This window comes from Penicillium samsonianum, assembly GCF_028829775.1.
Source record: "Penicillium samsonianum strain IBT 33392 chromosome Unknown utg000003l_segment0_segment0, whole genome shotgun sequence".
Classification (NCBI taxonomy): Eukaryota; Fungi; Ascomycota; class Eurotiomycetes; order Eurotiales; family Aspergillaceae; genus Penicillium; species Penicillium samsonianum.
The window spans coordinates 6,654,517-6,676,586 of NW_026643261.1; the positions used below are offsets into that span (position 1 = coordinate 6,654,517).

A 22,070-nucleotide genomic window follows, 5' to 3' on the forward strand; every position below is an offset into this window, starting at 1 on the left:
AATCAATCATAACCTATCAAATTTTTACTCTACAGTCTGAGCAAGATAGGAAATAAGTCGACAATTGAAACTTCATTGACAAGAATGCACGAAACAAGCAAATCAATATGAACGAGGGAACATCCGTATGAGATTCAAGCAGAGAGAAAAGCGACTGAGAGCTGACAAGATCCTTCCCGGTTGCGACACAAAGATTCAACGCGAATGAACCTAGAAACAGCCGACGGAATGTACAATATCGAGGTTATTCAGCGTAGGGACGATAAAAGATCGATAGAAAGATCTACCAGTCATGAGGGATTCATGAGCGCAAGTAGAAAAAAAGAGAATATGTGAAGAACGGAGTGGGAAAGGGGCGTGTTAGGGCTATAGGACAAGGTATTGACGGAATCGACAGGGGAAAGTGACAAAAACGTGAAAGCTCATAATACAGGGAAATCGGTGAGTAACTTGATTGGAATCGAATAAAATAAGGGGGTATGAAACAAGGGACGAAGAAGAAAAAAAAAAGATGAGAAGAAGAGTAAAAGAGAACGTAAAAAAGTGTACAACCAGAGAAAACGATAAAGACAGGTGAGAATGCGATTGCTTTTGATGCTGTGAAAGCTCAAGCGTTCGAGCAATGTCAGAGTCAGAAACGCCTAGAAGCAGTTAAGGGTGCTCTTCTTCTTTTTCTTGTTGAGGGCAAGCATGCGCTCTTCGAGCTGAGCGCGCGCAGCCTCGGCTTCACGGCGGGCACTGCGCTCCTCTTCGACGGCCTGGAGGGACAGACGGGCAGAGCTGCGTTCCTTCCGGAGGGAGGACAGTTCATCCTCATAAACCCAGGCCTTCTTCTTCCAGGCCTCGCAGTCGCTCTTAAGCTTCGTGCTCTGGGTTTCAAGGTCGCCGAGGGCTTCTTCCAAGGTGGCGGTCAGCTGCTTCTCGGCGTACAGGTGCTTCTCGATTGTTCGGACTCGAGCTTCCTGGTCCTCGATCATCTGGACGTTGGACAGCTCTTTGCTGGCGTGTCGCGAGTTGGGCGGGGACACGCTCGAAGTGCCGTTGGAGTGAGAGGTGATGGTAGGGAGGGAGGGAGAGGGATCGCCGGCGGAGGCGAGGGAAGAGAGGCAGCGGAAGAGCTCTTGCGGAGGTTGGATGTGAGAGAGCTGCTGCGGTCGTGGGAGCCGTCGGCGGTTCCAGTGTTCTTGATTTGAAGCTCAAGCTGCTCGATCCGCACTTGGTAAGTCTCGATGTCGCCTTCGTAGATAACAATCTTGGCCTTGGCGTCTTCCAGGGCCTGATCACGCTCCTGCTGAATGACGGACAGACGGTTGTGGTGCTGGTCGAAGCTGTTCGTAATTTGCTCCTCCAGCTCCTCCACGAGACGCACGCTCTTCTGCTTCTCGATCGTGATCTCCTCAACCAGGGCTTCCTTCTTCTTGACCTGTTCGTCCTTCTGGCGCAGAGTATCCTCCAACGTAGCCACCAAGAGAGCCAGCTCATTAACCTTGGCGTCCTGGACGTTGTTCTTCTTGGTTATCTCGTCCAGACGGCTCTCAGCGTCCGCGTTGGCCTCCAGCTGCTTACGAAGGTCTTCATTGGTGCCCATAAGCTCAGCATACTTGTCTGAGAAGTGCTGCTTCTGGGCCAAAACATCATGGATCTGATCCGTCAAGTTCTCGGCTGAGACCTCGGAGTTGAGGAGAGTGGACACAGCCTTGAGAAGCTTGACCAACTCATCACGAGACTCTGCAATATCATTCTGCAAAGTCGCCATGGATTGCTCATGCTCAGCATCCTTCTCGACGAGACGAGCATCGTATTCGGCCTGGACAGCAGCCTTAGTCCGCTCCTCCAACTCGGCAAGTTCACGCTTGTGAGTTTCCTGGAGGGTATCCAGGGCATTATTGTGAGAATCGACAACCGATTTGTGGGAAGAAATTTCCTTCTCAAGTTCGGCCATCCGAGAAGAAAGACCCAAGTCAACAGCGCCGGCATTGGCTCCTTCCTCGACGGTGGTCTGTGAAGCCATTTGATCCCGGGCATTTGAGTGAGACTTTTCCAGAGCGGCAATTGTCGCAAGCTGAGTAGCAATAGTAGACTTGTGATCCTCGATGTTCTTCATCAGGCTATCCACAATCTCCTGCTGTTCGGCGCGGCCACCCTCAAGCTCTCGAGCAGTGCCTTCTTTCTCAGTAGAGTCGGCATCGGCAGCAGCACGCTCAGAGCGCATAGCAGCAACCGAAGCCAAAGCACCCTCCAGCTCGGCAAGAGTAGTAGTGAGCTGCGACTCAGATGACTGAAGGGACTCCAAAGCACTCTTGTGCTTGCTTTGCCACTCCGTGAGCTCTCCCTGCAGAGCGCCGATCTTCTGGTCCTGCTCCTCGGCACCGGCGTCCATTGCCCGGGTAGCGCTTTCTTGAGACTTCAAAAGACCCTTCAAGGTATCAATCTCGGTCAACAGCTCCCTTTGGCGGGATTCATGGGCGTCTCGAAGGTGGTTGATCTGCCTTTCCTGGGAGACGACCTGATCGCGCAGCTGCGACACCAGAGCCATGTCCACAGGCGAGGCACCCTGCAAACTCGACCGTTCTCTGGTCAGGCCAGAGATAATAGTCGCTTTCATTTCCATTTCTTTCTTAACGCCCTGGTTCTCGGCTTCAAGGGATTGGAGGCGCTCCATACGGCTTTGCAACTCGTGCATGGTTTGATCCAGATGGTAGTCGAAGTTGTGCATAGCGTCCGGCTTGTCAGCAAACTCCTCGGACGCAAGGAGCCGGAGACCGGTAAGGGCTCGGGTTGCACGGTCAACTCCTGACAGAAGATTCTGGCTAGTCATGCGGCGGATCATTTTGAAACCGGGAGTTGCAGGGGGTGAGCTCGACTTGGCGCGTTGGGCCTCGGCCTTCAGCTTTTCGACCAGTCCAAGAATCTCCTCATGCTCGGTTTGCAACTCCGTATATTTCTGGGTCATGAGCTCAGCACTCTCCTGATGCTCGGCAAGCATCTTGCGTATGCTCTCGGACTCTTCAGAGTCCACCAGACCGGCCGACAGCACCTGAGGGGTTGAGGGCACGGATGAAATTGCCTTTGATCCATCCTCAGATAATGCGCGCAAAGTGGATTGCTCCCCGGCCGAGGATAATTCCGAAGAGAGTGATTGCGAGGATGAGTGTTGTGCTCCAGCCTTCGAGGTCGGAGTGCCTCCATTTCCTAAAAAAGTCACCGGGCGCGGCGAAAGTTCGTTTTGAACGCTGGGTGCCGGGTGGCGGGCTTCATCAATTTTATCCTGGCGAAGCTCTTCAAGGGCCTTGAGGGCCTGCTCGTACTTGGATTCGAGGTTCTCAAAGTCACCCACGGTGTTCTCGTGCTGCAGACGCAGGTCGAGAAGCTCCTGAGTGACAGTCTCAAGCTTGTCGGCAACGAACTTGGACTGGGCGGGACTTGCGATGGGGTCCTCACAAAGAGCTTCCGAGCGACGTGCCTCCAGCTTGCTCGTCGCAGTTTCCAGAACCTTCAAGTCCTCACCCGTTTCATGCTCGGATTCTCCAATGGACTCGAGCTCGGCCTCTACGGTCGGCTCGACAAGATCCTCGTCTGATTCCGGAATGGCTATCTCAACTGCTTCGCTGAGAACGTCCAGAGAGGGCGTGTGTCTATGAGAGGTTTGCATACCCCTAGGCTGGTGATAGTGTGGGTGGTCAATGCCGTTGGCAATATCGTGTCTATCCCCACCATCTTGTTGGTCCAGTTCGCTGAGCAGGCGATCTAGCTGCCCGAGGCCTCGCTGGCGCTCAATGACATGTTCCAAACGCATCACCTCGCGCTGCATAAGTTCCATGTCCTGATCACCCTCCGCAAGTCGTTCTTCAAGCCTCGAGATGTATTCCTCGCAGCTGGCTTCGCTATCGCGCGCTCGGCTTAATTCCTTGCGCAATTCGGCAACAATGGCAGCGTGCTTCTCTTCGCCTGTAGAGTGGCCATCAAGCTTAGACTCCAATTCGTGGAGGTAGGTCTCAGTGTTTGCTTCCCGATCCTGCATCTTATGGACACGGGCCTGAAGCTGTTCCTTGATAGTCTCGATATAGGCACACTTGGTCTCACGCTCGAGTAAATCACTCTCCGTGATGGAGAGGGAGGCGCGTGTTTCAGAGAGTGAAGACTCCAAGCTTTGAATGGTTTTTTCATACTCCAAAACCATCTGCTCCACAGACTCGGCAAAGGATTTGGACCGCTGCATTCTCTCAACCGAGTTCTTCCCAATTTCAGAGGTAGCGTCGTCCATTTCGCCGTTGGCATGAGACTCCGAATCATTCGCCATATTCGAAATCAGCTTGGCGTGGCGCTGGCTGAGAGAATTATAGCTTTCTTGGACATCCAACAACTGATTCTGCAGGTGCTTTTCACGTTCGTTCTTGCGTTCAGTTCGTTCGGTGGATCCTCCTTCACGTCGCTCAGACCCTTCAGAGTTGCGGATCTGTAGGCGCAAGAAAGAAATTTCCGACTTGAGTCGCTCAATCAAAGCCTGCTTGTCGCCGTCGTCTGCAATTTGCTGAATGTGAGGTTTGCTCTGAATGGCTCTGGCCCGCTGAGCATATGAGATCGTATTCAAAGTCTCGCTTAGGTGGAACTCGGCGGGAGTCACACAAGCAATCATATAGGTGAAAGCGTTTCCACCGAGAGAATCCTGGAGCAGTCGGGTAAGCTTTGAATCGCGGTAGGAGACGTGAGAACCCTGTTGGCGCGACGAGAGTTGCGAGATGACCTTGCCGAGTGCGGCCAAACCAGCATTAATAGAGATACCCTCCTTAGCACGTTCTCCGGAGGCGCCGGTGTTCTTCAGCCGCTCGCTACCCGCCAAATCCACAAAGTGCAGTTTGCTATCAACAGTGACAGATTCTCCGGCGTGGAACGTGTCGACTGGCATCGACATGCGCTTCTCCTTTATGGGGGTCGGAGTCGCGTGGGCTGGTGAAGACTTGCGCTGCACAAGGTTCAAGCTGAAGACGGCGTGCGACCGAGACGATTTGGCGTTGATTGCCGTGGAGTCTGTTTGACGGATGGTGGAGCCAAAGTTCAGGGCACCGATTAGATCGTCGAACGAGTTAATGTTGACTTGGTGCAAGCCAGTCAGAATAATGCGGCCCTTGGTATCTTCACGAATCGTGACGTTGCTGCGATCGTTTGCGATTGCCGATTCGGGAAGGAGCAAATCTCTCAGGTGCTCATTATAGATCTGTAGGACAATGGTCAGAACAATGCAACCTTGGAACGCCAGCAAGCAGTTTCCTAAAATAAAAGCGCACCTCCACATATGTAGCCTTCAGTTGCCAGGTCTTTTCTTTTTCCTGGTTCAACTTCCCAAAGCTTGCGGCGGAAGTCATTGAATATCGTTGGGGTGTTCGGAGGCCAGTAGTCGACTGCGAGCCATTCCGATTATGTTTTGAGGGGCCTTCTAATTTATCGAACAAGACTTGCGCAGCACGGGGGATGATACCTAAATCAAGATGAACACATACGGTTAGTCCCTGGGTGTATTGGTAAACAAGCATCTTTCAAACTCACCCATATCCTGCATGTTATTCTGCTCAGTGGGACCCGAGGTACCCATTGTGAAGGACTTTCCCGCGCCGGACTGGCCATATGCCATAATCGAGACATTGTATCCCTGAACAAATGAGTCGACACTATCACTGACATATTCCCAGACCCCCTCCTGTTCGGTACTTTCAGGGAAAACCCGATCGAACACAAATAGTTTGCGCCCAGCGGACACATCGACGGCCAGACTAGTTGGCGCAGTGACGTGGACTGTGGATTTCTGGAATCGCTGAGGAATCAATTCATAGCCAGGATCGGTTGGTTTCAGCGGTGGTCGCACACGGACAGCTGCGCAAAGTCAGTCATGAATTTAGTTGCCGGCTGATGTTGTGTTCTCTTTATTGCAGGTACCGGGTAACCTTGGAATGGGGCGATCAGGGGAAGGATCCAAAGAATGCACATACCGACTTTAACTGCAGTCTTGCCATCCTCATCAGATGCACGACTGCCACCTTGCCTGCTGCTCATACTTAAACGACTGGTACTACGTGGAGTGCGCATGACGGCACTGATGGGACGCGGGGGTGCGCCAGTGGGCGATGCTGGCGGTGAGACGGCCATCTCTCTCTCCCCAAGAGAACCACACCAGGTGGAATAGAAATAGAATGAATTCGAAGTGCTAATCGATAGCGGGCGTAGTCATGAAGCGCAGAATAAGGAGATGTCTAGAAAGTGGAGAGAGTTCAAATGTCAGTCTCCTTTTTTTTCTCCGTATCGATAAGAACACATCAACAACCAAAACGCGTACCTGTTAACGTCCCCTCTGTAACGTTGTGCAGGAGAAAGTAGGGAGGCAAAAGATGGAAGATGGCCAGAAGGATGCTGGAGAAATTGACACCGTGCACCGCTTAGAATAGTTTAGCGTTTATTTAAGATGAAGGACGATTTGATGCTCCAAAGTCGAACGGTCTTTTTTTTTTTTTTTGGTTCAGGGGCAATTGACGTCCCGAGGTCTTTGGGTCTTAGAATTCAATGTACTCAGTACCAAGGTTCATTAATGTCATTTCCTTGTGTTCTTGGCATATTGAACCTACGTAGGGGGTACTATAGACCTATTAAGCAATGGCCCCTATCATGAAAATACTCCGACCACATGGTTCAATAGTGTCGTGCCTTACATTATCGGTCTTCCGCGAACTAGTTATTACAATATTGGCCGCAAAGCACTTTCTTATCTCCAAAATAAATTAAACCAGCCGGATGTCTCGAACCTCCACGTTGTGCCCGTTCGTTTCAGGTTCGCTTTTTAGCTTCAGCAGGGTACACTTGGGGGGCTGAAAGGAACTATCCGAGCTCATTTTTCCCTTTCAACCCTCCCAGCCGGCCATCTCATAACCCTCTGGGTGCCGATCGCTGCGCGTTCACTTCCAGATGGAGCCTAATCGTGTCCAAGACGGGCCAGACAAACCAATCCGGTAGTTCTCTTGGACCCGGGTTCCACTCCAATTGACTGCGATGCGGAGCCGGGTCCAGAGTCGGGGAATCGCTTAATGTCCACTGCTATTTTAACGGCTTTTACTCCGTTTATGATGTACTACAAAGTAGTATGTCTAAAGGCTTGAACCATTCTGGCGAATTTAGGTAGGGTACTCTATAATTGGTCCCAATCCATCCCGAACCCGAGATATTTACTCCGTAGTTCTCCTTTCTTTTCATTCACGTGGAAATTGTGCTGAAACATGGGATAAGCAAAAATGTCAGATTTGGGTCTTTTGACTTTGGTTCCTGGATCGAATTTGAAAAAGAGGTCCACTATCATCAGACAGCCCGTTAAAGGATCGGCGATGGCTTTTTTTCGATCTCTGGGCTAATGAAATTCATTGCATTGCATTGCATATGCCACAACCCGAGCCCTAACCTATCCACGGATAAGCACCTAAACCAACGAATTTCATTGTTTACAACCTGACATGGGATGTTCCAAATCCTTCAATGTTCGTCCATTCTTAAATCCCTTTATACGACTATGGGCGTAAATACATATTTGCCCTACCTCTCCGCCCCCCTTAGGGTTCATGAGACTCCTCGCCAATAGACAATGGTCCCTTTTTCGGCCTAATGATAAGTACCTCATGCAGATATCAATTGAAAGATAGACTTAGTTGTTGGTTCCGACCCGATCACGGATCTTCTCGATGATACTAATTCGTTCCTGGACAAAGCGTATGTGTTAACGAGCACATAATCACCGCACTGAGCTAACCGGTGGTATAGAGCATACCGATAATATCAATATCCCGAGTCTCAACAATCTCAACCCTGCAGTATCCATTATTCTCATAGTCAGGTGGACCAGAAAGAGTTGGGCAGATACCAGCGTGGTTGATGGCAGCGACGTCGCTAGGAGAGTTACCAAAGACATTGGACTTCTACGATTCCCTAGTATTTACCAGTCGGCCAACCTGCTTTGTCGGCCTCAGTCATTCATTGATTGATTTCCCGCAAGTGGCTATCAAAATGGATAACCATCACTGTGACAGGCCCATTATTGATGCTCCGCAGCAGGGGCAGCGTGATAGTGTGAGCACCACCGAGAGCGATAACACGAGGAAGAGTCATTCCAGTTAGTGAAAGACCAAGTTTATTGGCATCGGTAAACGGCTTGCGCATTAAAATATTGTTGTGCTCCTCGATTTACTTGATAGCCCAATCGCTTGCAGTGCTAACTCAGCGGTACTCGCAATACAGCATAAATACCTCGCCGCCATGATCAAAAAACAAAGTAAAAAAAGGCCCCGGGCGCGGATCGAGCGCTACCTTGCGATGATTGTCGATATTGCAATCGCACGCTCTACCAAATGAAGTACCGGTGCTCTTATTGATGTTAACATGTCTAAGTATGGTATCAACTACATAAAAAAGAAAACAGGATCGGGGAAGTTGTGCTGAATAAGGGTTTCTTAAGCTAAATGGAATCGATCACTTCGCCTACTATCCTCGCCGGCTGTTGCTCGATTCCCTCCCTTATCACACCTGTTTCTGACTCCGCCATGATCAAAACAACATTAGATCAAACACGGATCAATCCACGGTCGTTGCTTTCTTTTTGTATCATTTTTATGAGCGAGTGTTTTAAGGAAGAATCTTTCCAGCCTGCGAAAGATCAAGTTTATCGGCATCGGTAAAGTCCTTGTGCATCAGGATACTGTTGTGCCCTTCCCCAATTCCCTTGATAGCCCATGCATTATCGTATCTGGAATCTGGAACAATTGACGTACTAGTAGTCAGCTTGTCACTTTTTCAATCGTTGCTGCGTTCGTTCAAAATCAAGGTTCAGCAATACGAAGTAACCGGGACATCGTCACAATCCAAGATGCGCATCGTGCCATCGAAAGGGTTCTTCTCAACGGGACATTGTAGGCACCGCTGAATCCCAATTTGCGTGAACCCTCATGTTCCTCTCCATGCATTGTCTGATGTGAGTCTTCCGCTCATAAAGGGAGGCACATACTAGCGATTGAGACGGCCAGAACCTTGTATGATTCTACTGGGGCCGAATCGGGCTCCAGGTCTGTACGAAGTACCGGTGTCGAACACAACACTTGGTTATAAACGCCTTCGCGTTTGTGGGCAAAAGGTGGAAGGGATCTGTTTTGCGTAGGCTCGCTGCGTCTTTGGCCAGTCGATCGGCTGCGTTCGTTCCCCGAATCGTCACGGTGTCGGTAATTGATACTCCGTAGTCGTTGCGGAATTGGTGGGTAGGTAGAGAACCGATTGTGACCATGAATGTCTTCCAGGCACTTGCAGATACATAGTCATGTTATAGGCAATCGGGCTCATAACCGTCGGTACAATTTCTGTTGCGATGCCAAGAGCTCTTACCCTAGTTCGAGCAATGTATATGGGGTTTTGACCAAGATAGCAAAACATCCATGCAAACTAGGTAAATATTGGTCTCATGAACCTCAGCAGACTACAACGAGATTATTAAGTACATGTATATATGATTTTTTAAAGTACAGCAGAAATCTAAAAGAAAACTCACAAACTGTCACGCTCGGTAACCACAGCAGTCTCCTCCTTAGATTGGATGCCTGAGATACCGTAGACAGTGATGAATGCCATGCCCAGGAAAGCGGACACACAGGAGAAAACCATTGCAACAATTCCCCTCGCCGTGAATCCGGCAGGTATCCACGAAAGCTGCTTGTTTTCACCGGTTAGGTCAAGCAGGTCCATCGTGTTAGCAGCAGCATTGCCCTCGTAGGACATGTTGCCAGCCTTGCAGAGGTTGATTGCGCTTTCTGTCAGCGACATTTGCTCTTGAATCTGCTTCGGGGCTTCGATGAAAGACATCGCCAAGCCCTGCGACATATGCCAGTCGATGTGGCAGTGGAACAACCATACACCAGGGTTATCAGCGACGAAACGGATAACAAAGTTACCCTGGGGTGGTGCGACGAAGGTATCTCGGCGAGCAGGGTATTTCGGGAAGCCGCTAGAGGGAGTCTCGGTGGCATTGAAAGGGAGTGGGTCACCGTCGGCGTAGTCATAGAACGACGGACCATATGAGGGAGTGCGACTGACGAGCTGGAAGTTGTGCCCGTGCAAGTGGAAGGGGTGCGAACCGCCATCCAGGTTATTGAGAATAACCTCGATGACCGCGTTGTGGCCGAGAATGTATGGATGTGTGAATTCTCCGTAAATCTGTGCGTTTGTAGCGAGATCCCCGGATGTGAGGACTGAGTATAATGTCGGAACCTTGGGCCTCGTGTAGGAGATATTGTTGAAGAACGCATAACCCGCACCGTCATTCAAATTATCCATAATGACGTCGATCTCAATAGTCATATCGGGCTCTGCGAGGAGCTCCATCCGGTCGTGAGGAACAAGCTTCATGTCATCGTATGGGACAAGGTCGGAGGCAACGTCCACCTTCATTACAGCTTGCGGATGAGCCGCATTGCTATTGTATTCGAGCCAATTGGTTTGGTTGAGCTTGAGAGAAGGATTGATTTTATCCAGTAGAACCGAGTCGGCAACGGTCACGATAGGATAGTTTTTATCCGTTGAATTTTTCATGGTCACCAAGATGGAATAGCGTTGCGCCACGGCGATATAAAGTGTATCGGTTTCTTGCTCGTCAACGTATACTCCATCTATTTCGACAATGCGGAAAGTGTGATCTTCAATGTAGAAGTACTGCGCCACAAAGGCACCAATATTGATCAATCGCATCAAATATGTTTTTCCAGCTTCAACGGGAATGTTGGTGTTCAGAGTGTCATTGAAGAGGAAGGAATTCGGAACAGGCTCAGCTCCTGTCGGGTTTTCAACACGAATGAACGGAATGTCCTTAACGAGCTCATGGTACCAATCACTCATCGTAACGGTAAGTTCATGGTCATACATATCGTTGAAATATGACTGATCATCGTGCACAATCAAAGCCTGTCGATAGCCATCCGGGTAGCAAGAGTCGGTATGACAATGATACCAATAAGTACCATTTTGGGGGATGGTAAAGTTGTAGGTAAACGAGGCACCAGGAGGGATTGGGCATTGAGTAGCCATCGACGGACCATCCATATTATTGGTGCCATTTTGGAACATGCCGTGCCAATGGATAGAAGTCTCCTTGTCCCCAAGCCCGTTATACATATTGACAATCAGACGATCTCCCTTGTCCACCTCAATAACAGGCAGCGGCCACTGGCCGTTGATACCCACCACCTGGCGCTCATGGAGACCATCAGGGTTCGCATTGACCCAAGTGACGTTAAAATCCAGATTCACTGTCTTCGCCTGACAGTACTGCACAAGAAGCAGTACTGCCGCAAGGCGGAACAGCATTCCATGATAAATAGCCATGGTTTGACGTTTCGCCAGGGAGGAAGTAGGAGAAGAATTTCCGGCTTCCGGATGAAAAGAGAGGGCGAACAAAAAAGACTAGGTACGACCTCGGGAGCTTGGGAACGGAAGCTTGTAACATTTCTAGCGCAATACAAGATTGATAAGCCCACCTGGGCAAACTCAATCCTTCCCGATCTTCTTAATCAATCTCCTTCCAACCAAGGTTGGAAGGTTTTTTCTTAATCAGATGTAACTCGGAGTCTATTGCATGTGCACGTGGGGGGTTGTCAACTTTTCATTGGCTTAGGTCCAGGTATACTATGGTGGGGGGGGCAGTCCCAGGGGAAAATGAGGTTCGTGTTATTCAGTTGTAGGCGAATCAGATTGTCACGAACGTGTGCTCACCTGCCAAATTCAGAAATATGGCATGACCGCTATCGCTTCTGGCCGGTTAGTATTTGTGCGATTCAACAGAACTCCGGTGGCCGGACCCTGGGCATGTGATGGGTCGTACGTGTTTGACATATCCACTACCGCGAATCATAAAGCCAGACGCTCAAGAAAAGCATCGAAAATACCCAGGTGTGGAGACAGGGAACTCCCGAAAAAGCTAAGCTCAACCGGATCAATACGGAGGTGGGTCGTCAAACGCTTGTTCGCAGGGTCATAGCACGTGTAATTTTGAATTTTGAATTTCCAACAATACACGTGCATTTTGGTAACCGCGCTACGGAGTACAAGGGGCCTTATCAGGCCCCGGGGTGCTCCTAGGCTTTCCAATGACTTTATTTTTTTGAATCTCTTCTCCTTTGGACCTTGGGAAACTGCCAAAGGCATATCAGGCGTTATGGGTAATAACAAGGTCTTCGCTGTCACCGGTATAGTTCATGCACTGCTTTTTGGAAAATACAATTTCTTATTAACTCGGTTCAATCAGTGTTTTTTATTATATTTCGAGAATGTCTCGAGACAACGGTGGTTGTGTCAGTTCTACTGGCTTTCTTGAAGCAGTCGCTCTACGAGAGTGATCGCCCAACGTATAAAAGACTGGTAAAACAAGTATGTGACCGGCTCTTGCAATCCTATACAAGTTCGCAGGCTAAAGGAAACAGGTCTGGCTGGGATGCGGCTTAGGCCTATTTGTTTGTCTCGCAGTCGGAGCAGGCATGATTGGTGGTTTCTACGGCCTAGGAACAAACACTTTCTCCAGCACCGAGGATATTTGGGAGGGTGTTCTGGGAATTATCGCATCGCTCATCATCACGATTATGGGGGCTGCCCTTTTGCGCGTGTCTAAACTTCAAGACAAATGGCGTGTCAAGCTCGCCAAGGCTCTCGAACACAAGCACGATCCTAACGAGACAAAGAAGGGTCGTGTCAAGAGATGGTTGGAAAAATACGCTATGTTCATCCTGCCATTCATCACCGTTCTCCGTGAGGGTCTCGAGGCCGTTGTCTATGTCGGAGGCGTTGGATTAGGGCTTCCTGCCACTTCCTTCCCCTTGGCCGTCGTTTGCGGCCTTTTGGCCGGTATCCTAGTGGGCTATATTATCTACCGGTATGTCGATTCAATTGCCTTCGAGAAAGCTACAGGGCTAACATACCGATAGAGGCGGACGACAGACTTCGATGCAGATATTCTTGATTATTTCCACTTGCTTCCTCTACCTTGTTGCCGCCGGTCTTTTCTCGCGTGGTGTCTGGTACTTGGAGAACAACACCTGGAACCACATTGTCGGAGGCGACGCGGCGGAGACTGGCTCTGGCGCCGGATCCTATGACATCCGACAGAGTGTCTGGCACGTGAACTGTTGTAACCCACTGATAGGAGGTGGCGGCGGTTGGGGCATCTTCAACGCGCTTCTTGGCTGGACCAATTCCGCCGACTACGGCTCCGTGATCTCTTACAACTTATACTGGATATGTGTCATGATTGGCTACGGGTTGATGTTCTACCGCGAGAAGCGCGGAGCTATTCCTATCATTGACCCAGCTATGAACAGTGTCGCAAGAGCCAAGGCCAAGGCCAGAGCCTTTATTCTGCGCCGTCCCTATGAAGATCCGACAGCACCCGTTGAGACAAGAGTTCCCGTTTCGGCAAAGCGTGCAGAGACTGGTGCTTTGGCTCTTTAGATTTAATCACTTGAGATGGATCGGCCGGTGGGCGAAAAGGGAGTCTTCCGGTGAGTGGGCCACTGGGCGAAAGCAGGATCATTATTGGGCGAGAGGGCCGGGAAAACGAGGAGCTTCCAAGGTTTAATTTTGTAAATTGAAATATTGTTCTCGAATGTGAACTTGTAATTTACCGTTTCTGCCAAGAGGCACTAAGCTTTCATGCAGGGTCTCCCGACGTCTTGATGTCTCGTGGCCGGGGACGGAGTTCTTCCCCACCTGAGCACTGCCCCAAACTCATAGGTTCCGTGGGTTCAAAAGGTAGTCTGAATATTTTCTCTAATACAAGGCTTCTAAGGAGCAGATACCTAGGTAGTCTCGCTAAACGCGCTGCAAAAATCTGAATTATCACCATGACTTGACCAGGCCGGTCTTCAGTGAGGGGTCCGAAGCATGAGCCCACAGGCTAGTTACTCCGTATCCGTATATGTTGTAGGGAAACGACCTGGATTGTGGCACTTTCTGACCCGCACTAGTACCATCCAGTGAACTACTAGTATTTAGTAACTGATTGATAATCTTATCATAATACGGTGGCTATACTCCGTACCCACGTACCCGCTCAACCGATGCGAAAACGAGTGAAAATTTTGTCAACCCTAGACCCTCTAATCTAAAGCCCTGGATTAGCCTGCCCACATCAAACTTTTATTGACTGCATAGAGGATCAATGCGATACTTTGTGTCCCAGGGAATATCACGCATTGAGTAGCAATGAAAGCATCATTCCGACTATTTTATTCTGTAATTTGTGGCCTTACCGACGTCAGCCACCAGTCTATCTTCTGCATGAAAATGCCATACTCTGCCCTAGGATATTTCTCCCAATGTTTCACACTTAGCGCCATCAAACTTTCGATGGAAAGATAGGCAACTGCCCATGTGGATTATTGGAGGAAATTTTAATCAGATTCGGGATGGCTTAAGGTTTCCAAGGTTATCTGATTGATTAGATAAATTTTGACTTTTATTATTCATGGATACCCTCACCCTATGCAGTGTGCGATGAAAACTCTTCACGGATTTTACTTCCAATATGACTTCGCTGACTTATACTTCATGTTGGTCTCTTGAACTGTATATCTCCGTTTTCTCTATCAGATCTCCCGGTAGGCTAAAAGGAACTCGTACTCCGTAGAATGCCCAGACTTTGGTGCTGGCCCAACGCCCGAAGCGTATATTTCATTACGGCCCTATCAGAACGCGAGAACAGCCACTACATACCTAGGTACCAGTATATTATGGGAGGAATGTGGATACAGAAAACGGTTGAACAACCGCTGAAAATAGAGCAACTATTTATTAACCGTTTATTTCTTTTTACAGACCTACTAGCAATATATTTAGTACTAGACAACCGCTAAAAATCCGTTAAAAGTCCGCTGAAGGACCGCTGATCATCCGCTGAATAACCGCTCAAGAACCGCTGAAGAATCCTTGAAGAACTGTCATTAAATGGCTTGATATGGTTGTTTGGGGTTGGTAAAAAACAGTGCTCGTCCAACCGTTTTCTGTATCCTTGTTCCACCTGCGTACATACGCAGGTGATATTCGGGTTACATTTCCTAAGTGGGCATGGGGAAAGGGTCCCCGGGACATTACAATATAGGAAATGCTCCGTTTGACGTAGTCCTCACTCCATCAGACACGGAAGAACGCCGAATGAACATCCTGAAGACAGTGGAGTCTCTGGTTCATCTTCTTGCTTGGCACGGTTTTCTGGGGCGCAGTTCAAATAAGAGGAAGTGGGATTAATAATTGACCTCCCCAGTCAAGTTGTATTGATCCTGCAGTTTTTTCCATTCGAGCTTCCACGTTGAGTCTGTCTGCAACAGTTAGGATGAGTGACCTCAGCGCTGCAAAAGCTGCAAAGGCTGCTGAGAAGGCATTGCGCCTGTCTAACAATGAATGGAGCAATAAGTATTTTGCCATCTCTATCGGCGCAATTATGGTTCTTTTTGCTGTATACCATTGGTCGAGTGTAATTCACTTTTATTATGGTCGAAGGAAGAATCATACTACATTGACTCGGAAGTATAGGTATGTTCATTGCTCATATGGGCCAAGGATAATGCTGATCATCTGAATGTCACAGACAAGCACGATGCTTTCTTTCTAGTCCAACGATGGGATTAAGAACAGACCGATCTCTTCTGTATATCATCTACTGGGCTATCAACTTGGTTCTCGCTTTAACTAATAATGACCTTACGAATATCAACTATGTAAGCTGACCTCGTTCATTATCTTACGCTGGTATGCAATTTTACTAACAATTCCTAGGTTGCCAAAAGATTTGGCTGGTTCGTCTTCTCAATACCTCCAGCTCCTATGGCCTAGAAACTGACAAGCATCAATAAACAGGATTTCAATAGCAAACCTAGTGCTCTTGGTTTTCTTAGCCTTGAAGAATACGCCGCTCGCGCCCTTGACAGCCACATCCTACGAAAAGCTCCGCCCGCTACACAAGGTTGCCGGTTACACTTGCATCTTCACAAGCGCTTTGCATGGCATAGTGTACCTAGCTGCCTGGTCGAAGAGTGGGGACCTGTTCGAAATGGAAGAATCAAAGAATTTTGCTGGTGCCATTGCAGGTTTTGCCATGGTAATCATTGGCTTCTCAACTATCAAATACTTCATGCATGGGTATTATGAACGTGAGTCATTCCTTCGCATACTCCTATAATTTCCACTTCTAAACATTCACAGTCTTCTATATGCTGCACATAATTATGTTCATTTTGATTATAATCACAGTCGGAATGCACCGTCCGAATTTTTCGACTTCAACGGTGATTGTCGTGATTTTCACTGCCTGTCTTTGGGCCATGGACCGCATCATCCGCGGCGCAAAGATTATCTGGAACTTCTTCGGAAATTCCCTCACTGTCACAGCTTTGCCCAATAATGCCCTTCGGGTCAAACTCAGCCGTCGCATGCACTCCAGTCCAGGTTCCCATGCATTCTTATGGGTTCCTGCCATCCGCTGGATTGAAAGCCATCCGTTCACTTTGTTGTCTTCGAACCCGTCCGAGTTCGTTATTCGAGTGTATGATGGCTTTACGCGGGATTTATATAAAGCTGCCGTGGAGTCCCCGGGGAGATCTCTACGCTGTTCTATAGACGGTGCATATGGTCAAGTCCCCAACTTTAAAGTGTTCGACAAAGTCGTTCTTGTCGCCGGTGGCAGCGGTGCTAGCTTCACATTTGCTATTGCACTAGACCTGATCGAGGCATCTCAGAAGGCAGTGAAGTCGGTTGACTTTATTTGGATAGTGAGGCATCAAGGTACGTTAAAGGTTTACAAGGACAAATGCTCATACATTCGTCAACTAACTCTGTCCCATAGAGTGCCTCGAATGGTTTGCCCAAGAGCTCAAACAACTTCAGTCCCATCCAGAAGTGAACGTGCTCATTTACGTCACCCGTCAGGCTGACCTGTCCGGCACATCGTCACCCACATCCCCAAGCTCTTTATCAGAAAAAGTATCTGCACAGGGCGATGTGATCCCAACAGAACCCTCCCCAGAACCCTCTCCAACCTTTTCAACGAGTGACCCCGAGAAAGGCGTTGGGCAACAGTCTACGGGCAATATTTATTCTTCTTCAATGAACCAGATCTTGCCAGGGCGCCCGCATATTGGCAACTTGATCGCGGCCGCTGCTGCTGGAAGCGGCAAATCAGACGACCGCATCATTGTTGGTGCATGTGGTCCTAGCGAGCTTATGAGTATAACACGGAAAGCTGTTAACAATGAGTTGCTTAATGACGGACCATCGATAACACTCTACACCGAGGTAAGCTAATGACAGTGCCCGACGAGGAAGAAACTTGACTAAAATTGCAACGCAGGAATTTGAATGGTGATATCCAATATTATAATGATATAACGCCGATTCGTCGGAGGAGCTTGGTTAGTCTGGAGTATGATATCATGGAAGAGAAGAAAGAATGAGAGATGAACGTGTTGGGATTGGAAGCTAGTTATGTAAATCTAGAGAAACGTCGACTGCATCAAGATATTCCTGCTTGCTTTTATCGTTATGCTACCCGTGGACAACAACGATCTACTTTGCATTCCAACTGGTTTTGGTCTGTATATAATTAATAGGTGTGGTGAAAGTGTAGGTTTTTACGCAAGATAAATCGCCCCAATACCTTTTTCTTCACATTTTTATACTTCGAGGATCAGCTAACAGAACTAGGGTACGTTGCTTATTAAGGCCTCTATAATAGTGGACCTCCCGGGCTAGGTAGCCGTGGACTAATTCAAGTATCTTCATTTTTCTGCCAGCCTTAATTCAGGCATTAATATTACCCGAAAAGGGGGTTTTGTCGAATGGCACCTATACCGCTATGTACTTTCGGTGTTTTGCCTAAATTCGGTGCATTGATGCGATCATGGGTCAATCCGGAGTTTGATATGGGTCCTTGGTTTGCTGGATTTTGTAATTCGGATTTTGTTGCTGGGCTATAATTTCCGCATCTACTACTCCATACATAGTTCAACCCAGGTGTGGGCTTACCACAATATCAATATTTATCTTCTCGTCTTCTCCCAAACGATCTAAATTGGCGTGTGCGTGAGACAGGAAACAAGAAAGGCTGAAGAAGAAAAATTAGGTATCTATAATTTGGGTATTCTATCGCTTAAGTATTGACAAAGATTGACATGTCTATGAACAGGCGTGTCGAAACGGAGCGGTATATGTATAAGAAGCCCACAGTAAATCACTCCAGCTCTGTGAGAAAATGCCGGCTTTTAACCAATAGAAAAGAAAAATAAATGGTGACCAAAAATGACAAATACACCCAAATAGGCGCAAGGTGATGTGCTCTCCCGTTCAAGCTTGCTCGCTGGCCTTAGCCTCAACCTGGGTCTGAGACAGGCTGGGAACATCCTCGCCCTTTAGATAATTCTCGAACTCGCCGACCTGCTTGCCACCCTGAACCCAGCGTTCACGGTAAGCCTCACGTCGCTGGTCAGCCAGCTTGTTCAAAGCAGGCCAGTAGGATGCATGGTCGTAGCGGAACTCGACGTCACCACCCACTGACTTCATAAGATGACTAGGCGGGACGTGCTCACGCAGGTCCTCATTGAACTTGAGCTTCTGTCGAGTATTCGGATCAATCAAGGGTGTGATCAATTTGAAGAATCCCCAAATGACGAAGGGCACTATGATAGGAGATTAGTAACTTGTTATAAGATTGCCTGGGATCTGAAATCACTAACCGTTGATCACCAGAGCCCGACCAAGTCTCTCGGGGTAGTGGTTTTGCAAGAAGCCGAGCGTCTGCTTGGCCTGACCCATGCTTGCGTTCTGGCCAGACTTTGTCTCTTTGAAGTTGACAATTAGGGCAAGAGTTTCCTGGCCAGGTCCCGTGAGATCAATGGCCCGCTCCAGCATGAAGACAAGATGCTCGAGCTGGCGGTCACTCTTCTCCGTGTTCTGGTTGGAGGGCAAGAGATACAGACATGGTCGTCCGTGGATATCATAGCCCAAAATGACCTGCTTGCCCGTTTCATTCTCAATTGAAATATACTCAGGAGTCAATTTCTTCAGGTCATACTCGCGGCGCCATGTGAGAGTGCTCTGGAGGCGTGTCTCAGCCTCGGACACGTTCCACTTGGTCGCGCGTAGGTAGCGCAGGAGGCATTCGCGGGTCAACCACATCTTCTCATCCTCGGTTATAGGAGACGTCGGAGCATTCTTCTCAGCCTTGGTGGCGACTGTGGTCCATTCTGAAGCAGACTTCAACACAGCCTCGTACTTGGATTGTTGTTCCGGGGTAAGCTCCGCGGGTGCTGCTGGTTTGGCTATGTCCAGCGGCTTAGCGAAAGGCTTCTGGATGAGACCGTCTGCGGCGGAGGTCGGTAGCTCGAGGTCAATTGGCTTCTCGGTTGAAGTAGGCTCGGCCTGGGCGTTCACAGGGGCTGATTCGGCCAATGTCTGTACGTTGACATCGGACACAGTATCGCCATTGGTGGGCGCATGCGCAGTAACACCTTGTTCTGAGTTCGGCATGATCTTGGATGGTATCTAAATATTCAGACTATACAATGACAAGTGGAAATCTAGAGAATGAAAAATAAATCTAGGGGTAATTGAATCATGAATTCTCGCGATCGACAGGTCCACTCCGATCAAATGCTCGAATAATATTACTGCTTTGGGCCGCTTAGGTCAGCGACACGGTCTCACGCGTCTTGCGCGTGTCTGCACTTTCAGTATCCATTGCCCTTCCACGATACACATCTCGCCACAATGGACGCCGAGGGAGAGCTCAATGAGTTTTTTGCGGGCTCATTCCCCGATGGAATCCCCAAAGACATCCTTGCCGAGCTCCTCTCCATGTTGCGGGTGCATTCAATCCCCGCGGAGGAGCTCTTCTACAAATGGGAATCATACAGCATAAAGATGGGCGAGGGGGTGACCTTGACCATGCAAACAGTGCGAGGCTTCAAACAAGATGTCCAAGAAGCTTTGGAGCGTGAAAGTCGTGACAAGGCTGGCCGGCACACAGAAAAACGAAGCGCAAACACGGCAACTCCGCGGGGCGCGGCCACAGCTGGCGGCGATATGTTTGGGATGTTCGACCAATTGACACCAACCGCCTCGAACGTTCGAACTGGGAATGGATTTGGATCCGCAAAGCGCAAGGCCGAATTCACCTCCCCCGCTACACCAAGAGTCAGCAAGTTCGAAAAGTTTGGATCACAAGCGGGCACAAAAACACCCACTGGAACACCTGGCGATGGAATGCAGTATGTGTTTTTCGGGTGTATATGATGTATTGAAGGTGCTAACATTAGGAACAGAGCAGTTTCGTTCTCGGATCGACCGAATGCTGGCCAGACAGTAGAAACCCTCAATGCGCACCTATCCTTGCCAGAAACCCCAATGGCGCCATTTTCCGAGGCACGCATTAAGCCAACCGCGAATACGGACCTCAAAAAGTTTGGCTACAAGCCCATGGGCATGAAATTGTCAGAAGCATCGGAGATTTTGGATGATCGTATCGACGAGTTCGCGACTATATTCCAGGCAGAATTCAATTCAGACGATATTACATTCGGGAGTGCAGCCATCCAGAGCACAAGCGAGATTTTTGCTGTCGGACGGATCGCTTCCGACAGTCTTGAGGGAAAATTGAACCCAGCTTCCCTCGTACTTGAGACTTCGCGCCGGACCGGAGCCGGTAGACGAGTCCCCTTAAAGGTGGATTCGGTACCCTCGGTGAACTTTTTCCCAGGTCAAATCGTGGCTCTCCGAGGAATCAACCCTTCTGGTGAATATTTCACTGTCAAGGAAGTGCTCCCAATTCCCCTATTGCCACCAGCCGCATCTTCAGCTGTGGCACTGGAGAACATCAACGAGCGACTTGACGGAGATGCAAACCCACCGCTTAATGTCATGATTGCGGCCGGGCCCTACACAGCAGACGACAACCTGGACTTTGAGCCACTACAGGAGCTATGTCAGAAGGCAGCCGAAAACTACGCCGATAGTCTGGTGCTGATGGGCCCGTTCCTGGACATTGAGCACCCTCTTCTTGCATCGGGCGATTTTGACCTGCCAGACATCAAGGGCCTCGACCCGGACACAGCTACACTGTCCATAATGTTCCGGCATTGTATCTCAGCACCACTAGCGCGACTTGCAGCAGCTGTCCCAAGCATTACGATCGTGATGGTTCCGTCTGTGCGCGATGCACTCAGCCGGCACGTCTCCTGGCCCCAGGAGCAGCTCCCCAAGAAGGAACTAGGTCTGCCCAAGCAGGTCCGCATGGTCTCGAACCCCGTCACATTATCGTTCAACGAATGTGTTATTGGAATGTGCTCACACGATGTACTCTCCGAGCTTCGCCGCGAAGAGGTCTTGCATGGTCGGCCCGCAGAGGGCAACCTACTCACCCGTCTTCCCAAGTATCTCGTCGAGCAACGCCATTTCTTCCCTCTGTTCCCTCCAACCGCACGGTCAAATCTTCCAAAGCCCGGGTCCGAGGGTGGCTTGGCTACAGGCGCTATGGTGGATCTGCCGTACATGAAACTGGGCGAGTGGTGGAATGTCCGGCCTGATATTTTAATTGTGCCTAGTATGCTGCCGCCTTTCGTAAAGGTATGTTATCCCCAGACGAGGCTTTTTTGTGTTCAACTTCCATCAACGGTGCTGACCTTATTATTTCTGTAGGTCGTCGACAGTGTGCTAGTCATCAACCCAGGCACCCTATCAAAGCGTCGCGCCGCGGGCTCATACGCCCAAATGGCCGTCCACCCCCGACTCGTGGCAGAGGACGAGCGCGAACAGAAACAGCTGAGCCACAAGCTGTACGAGCGGGCTCGGGTCGACATCAATCGTATCTAGGGGCATGTATAATCATATCGCATTACGCGCGGCGTTAAGGCTCAGACTCAGCTAGGTCTGCAGCCGTTTGATATTGGCGGTTCTTTGAACAAAATCGCAAATGGCAACGAATCAATGATCTTCAAGATATATCATAAGAACAAAAGGATATATCCAAC

The 22,070-nt window shown here is 49.2% G+C and overlaps 8 protein-coding genes across 8 annotated transcripts; 3 read left to right on the forward strand and 5 right to left on the reverse strand.

Moving 5' to 3' along the window:
* Positions 1–641: 641 nt before the first annotated feature.
* N7471_006207 (uncharacterized protein) lies at positions 642–6,141 on the reverse strand (the record flags this gene model as incomplete). The annotated part of the gene is made up of 5 exons (XM_057278926.1): positions 642–1,148; positions 1,217–5,215; positions 5,286–5,476; positions 5,545–5,868; positions 5,985–6,141. The coding sequence occupies 5 exons, from the start codon at positions 6,139–6,141 to the stop codon at positions 642–644; spliced, it is 5,178 nt and encodes a 1,725-aa protein (XP_057138536.1).
* A 1,537-nt stretch (positions 6,142–7,678) lies between these two features.
* On the reverse strand, positions 7,679–7,942 carry N7471_006208 (uncharacterized protein; the record flags this gene model as incomplete). The annotated part of the gene is made up of 2 exons (XM_057278927.1): positions 7,679–7,732; positions 7,802–7,942. 2 exons carry the CDS (start codon positions 7,940–7,942, stop codon positions 7,679–7,681), a joined length of 195 nt encoding a protein of 64 aa, XP_057138537.1.
* Positions 7,943–8,652: 710 nt separating this feature from the next.
* On the reverse strand, positions 8,653–8,990 carry N7471_006209 (agmatinase; the record flags this gene model as incomplete). Its single annotated transcript, XM_057278928.1, has 2 exons — positions 8,653–8,773; positions 8,872–8,990. 2 exons carry the CDS (start codon positions 8,988–8,990, stop codon positions 8,653–8,655), a joined length of 240 nt encoding a protein of 79 aa, XP_057138538.1.
* Positions 8,991–9,561: 571 nt separating this feature from the next.
* fetC (putative ferrooxidoreductase Fet3) lies at positions 9,562–11,391 on the reverse strand (the record flags this gene model as incomplete). Its single annotated transcript, XM_057278929.1, has 1 exon — positions 9,562–11,391. One exon carries the CDS (start codon positions 11,389–11,391, stop codon positions 9,562–9,564), a length of 1,830 nt encoding a protein of 609 aa, XP_057138539.1.
* A 773-nt stretch (positions 11,392–12,164) lies between these two features.
* N7471_006211 (FTR1 family protein) lies at positions 12,165–13,678 on the forward strand. Its single transcript, XM_057278930.1, has 4 exons — positions 12,165–12,251; positions 12,311–12,432; positions 12,486–12,931; positions 12,984–13,678. Exons 1-4 carry the CDS (start codon positions 12,221–12,223, stop codon positions 13,504–13,506), a joined length of 1,122 nt encoding a protein of 373 aa, XP_057138540.1. The 5' UTR covers positions 12,165–12,220; the 3' UTR covers positions 13,507–13,678.
* Positions 13,679–15,385: 1,707 nt separating this feature from the next.
* On the forward strand, positions 15,386–17,413 carry N7471_006212 (ferric reductase family protein; the record flags this gene model as incomplete). Its single annotated transcript, XM_057278931.1, has 7 exons — positions 15,386–15,585; positions 15,641–15,770; positions 15,829–15,848; positions 15,910–16,202; positions 16,255–16,833; positions 16,895–17,343; positions 17,399–17,413. 7 exons carry the CDS (start codon positions 15,386–15,388, stop codon positions 17,411–17,413), a joined length of 1,686 nt encoding a protein of 561 aa, XP_057138541.1.
* Positions 17,414–18,390: 977 nt separating this feature from the next.
* On the reverse strand, positions 18,391–19,572 carry N7471_006213 (CRAL/TRIO domain protein; the record flags this gene model as incomplete). Its single annotated transcript, XM_057278932.1, has 2 exons — positions 18,391–18,722; positions 18,780–19,572. The coding sequence occupies 2 exons, from the start codon at positions 19,570–19,572 to the stop codon at positions 18,391–18,393; spliced, it is 1,125 nt and encodes a 374-aa protein (XP_057138542.1).
* Positions 19,573–19,812: 240 nt separating this feature from the next.
* On the forward strand, positions 19,813–21,912 carry N7471_006214 (DNA-directed DNA polymerase alpha subunit POL12; the record flags this gene model as incomplete). Its single annotated transcript, XM_057278933.1, has 3 exons — positions 19,813–20,312; positions 20,367–21,666; positions 21,739–21,912. 3 exons carry the CDS (start codon positions 19,813–19,815, stop codon positions 21,910–21,912), a joined length of 1,974 nt encoding a protein of 657 aa, XP_057138543.1.
* Positions 21,913–22,070: the final 158 nt, after the last annotated feature.

Coding starts and splice junctions, on each gene's coding strand:
- N7471_006211 (XM_057278930.1), top strand. CDS start 12,221: ATGGGTAATAACAAGGTCTTCGCTGTCACCG. Junction 12,433..12,485: donor ATAAAAGACTGGTAAAACAA/GTATGTGACCGG, acceptor TAAAGGAAACAG/GTCTGGCTGGGATGCGGCTT. Junction 12,932..12,983: donor GTGGGCTATATTATCTACCG/GTATGTCGATTC, acceptor ACATACCGATAG/AGGCGGACGACAGACTTCGA.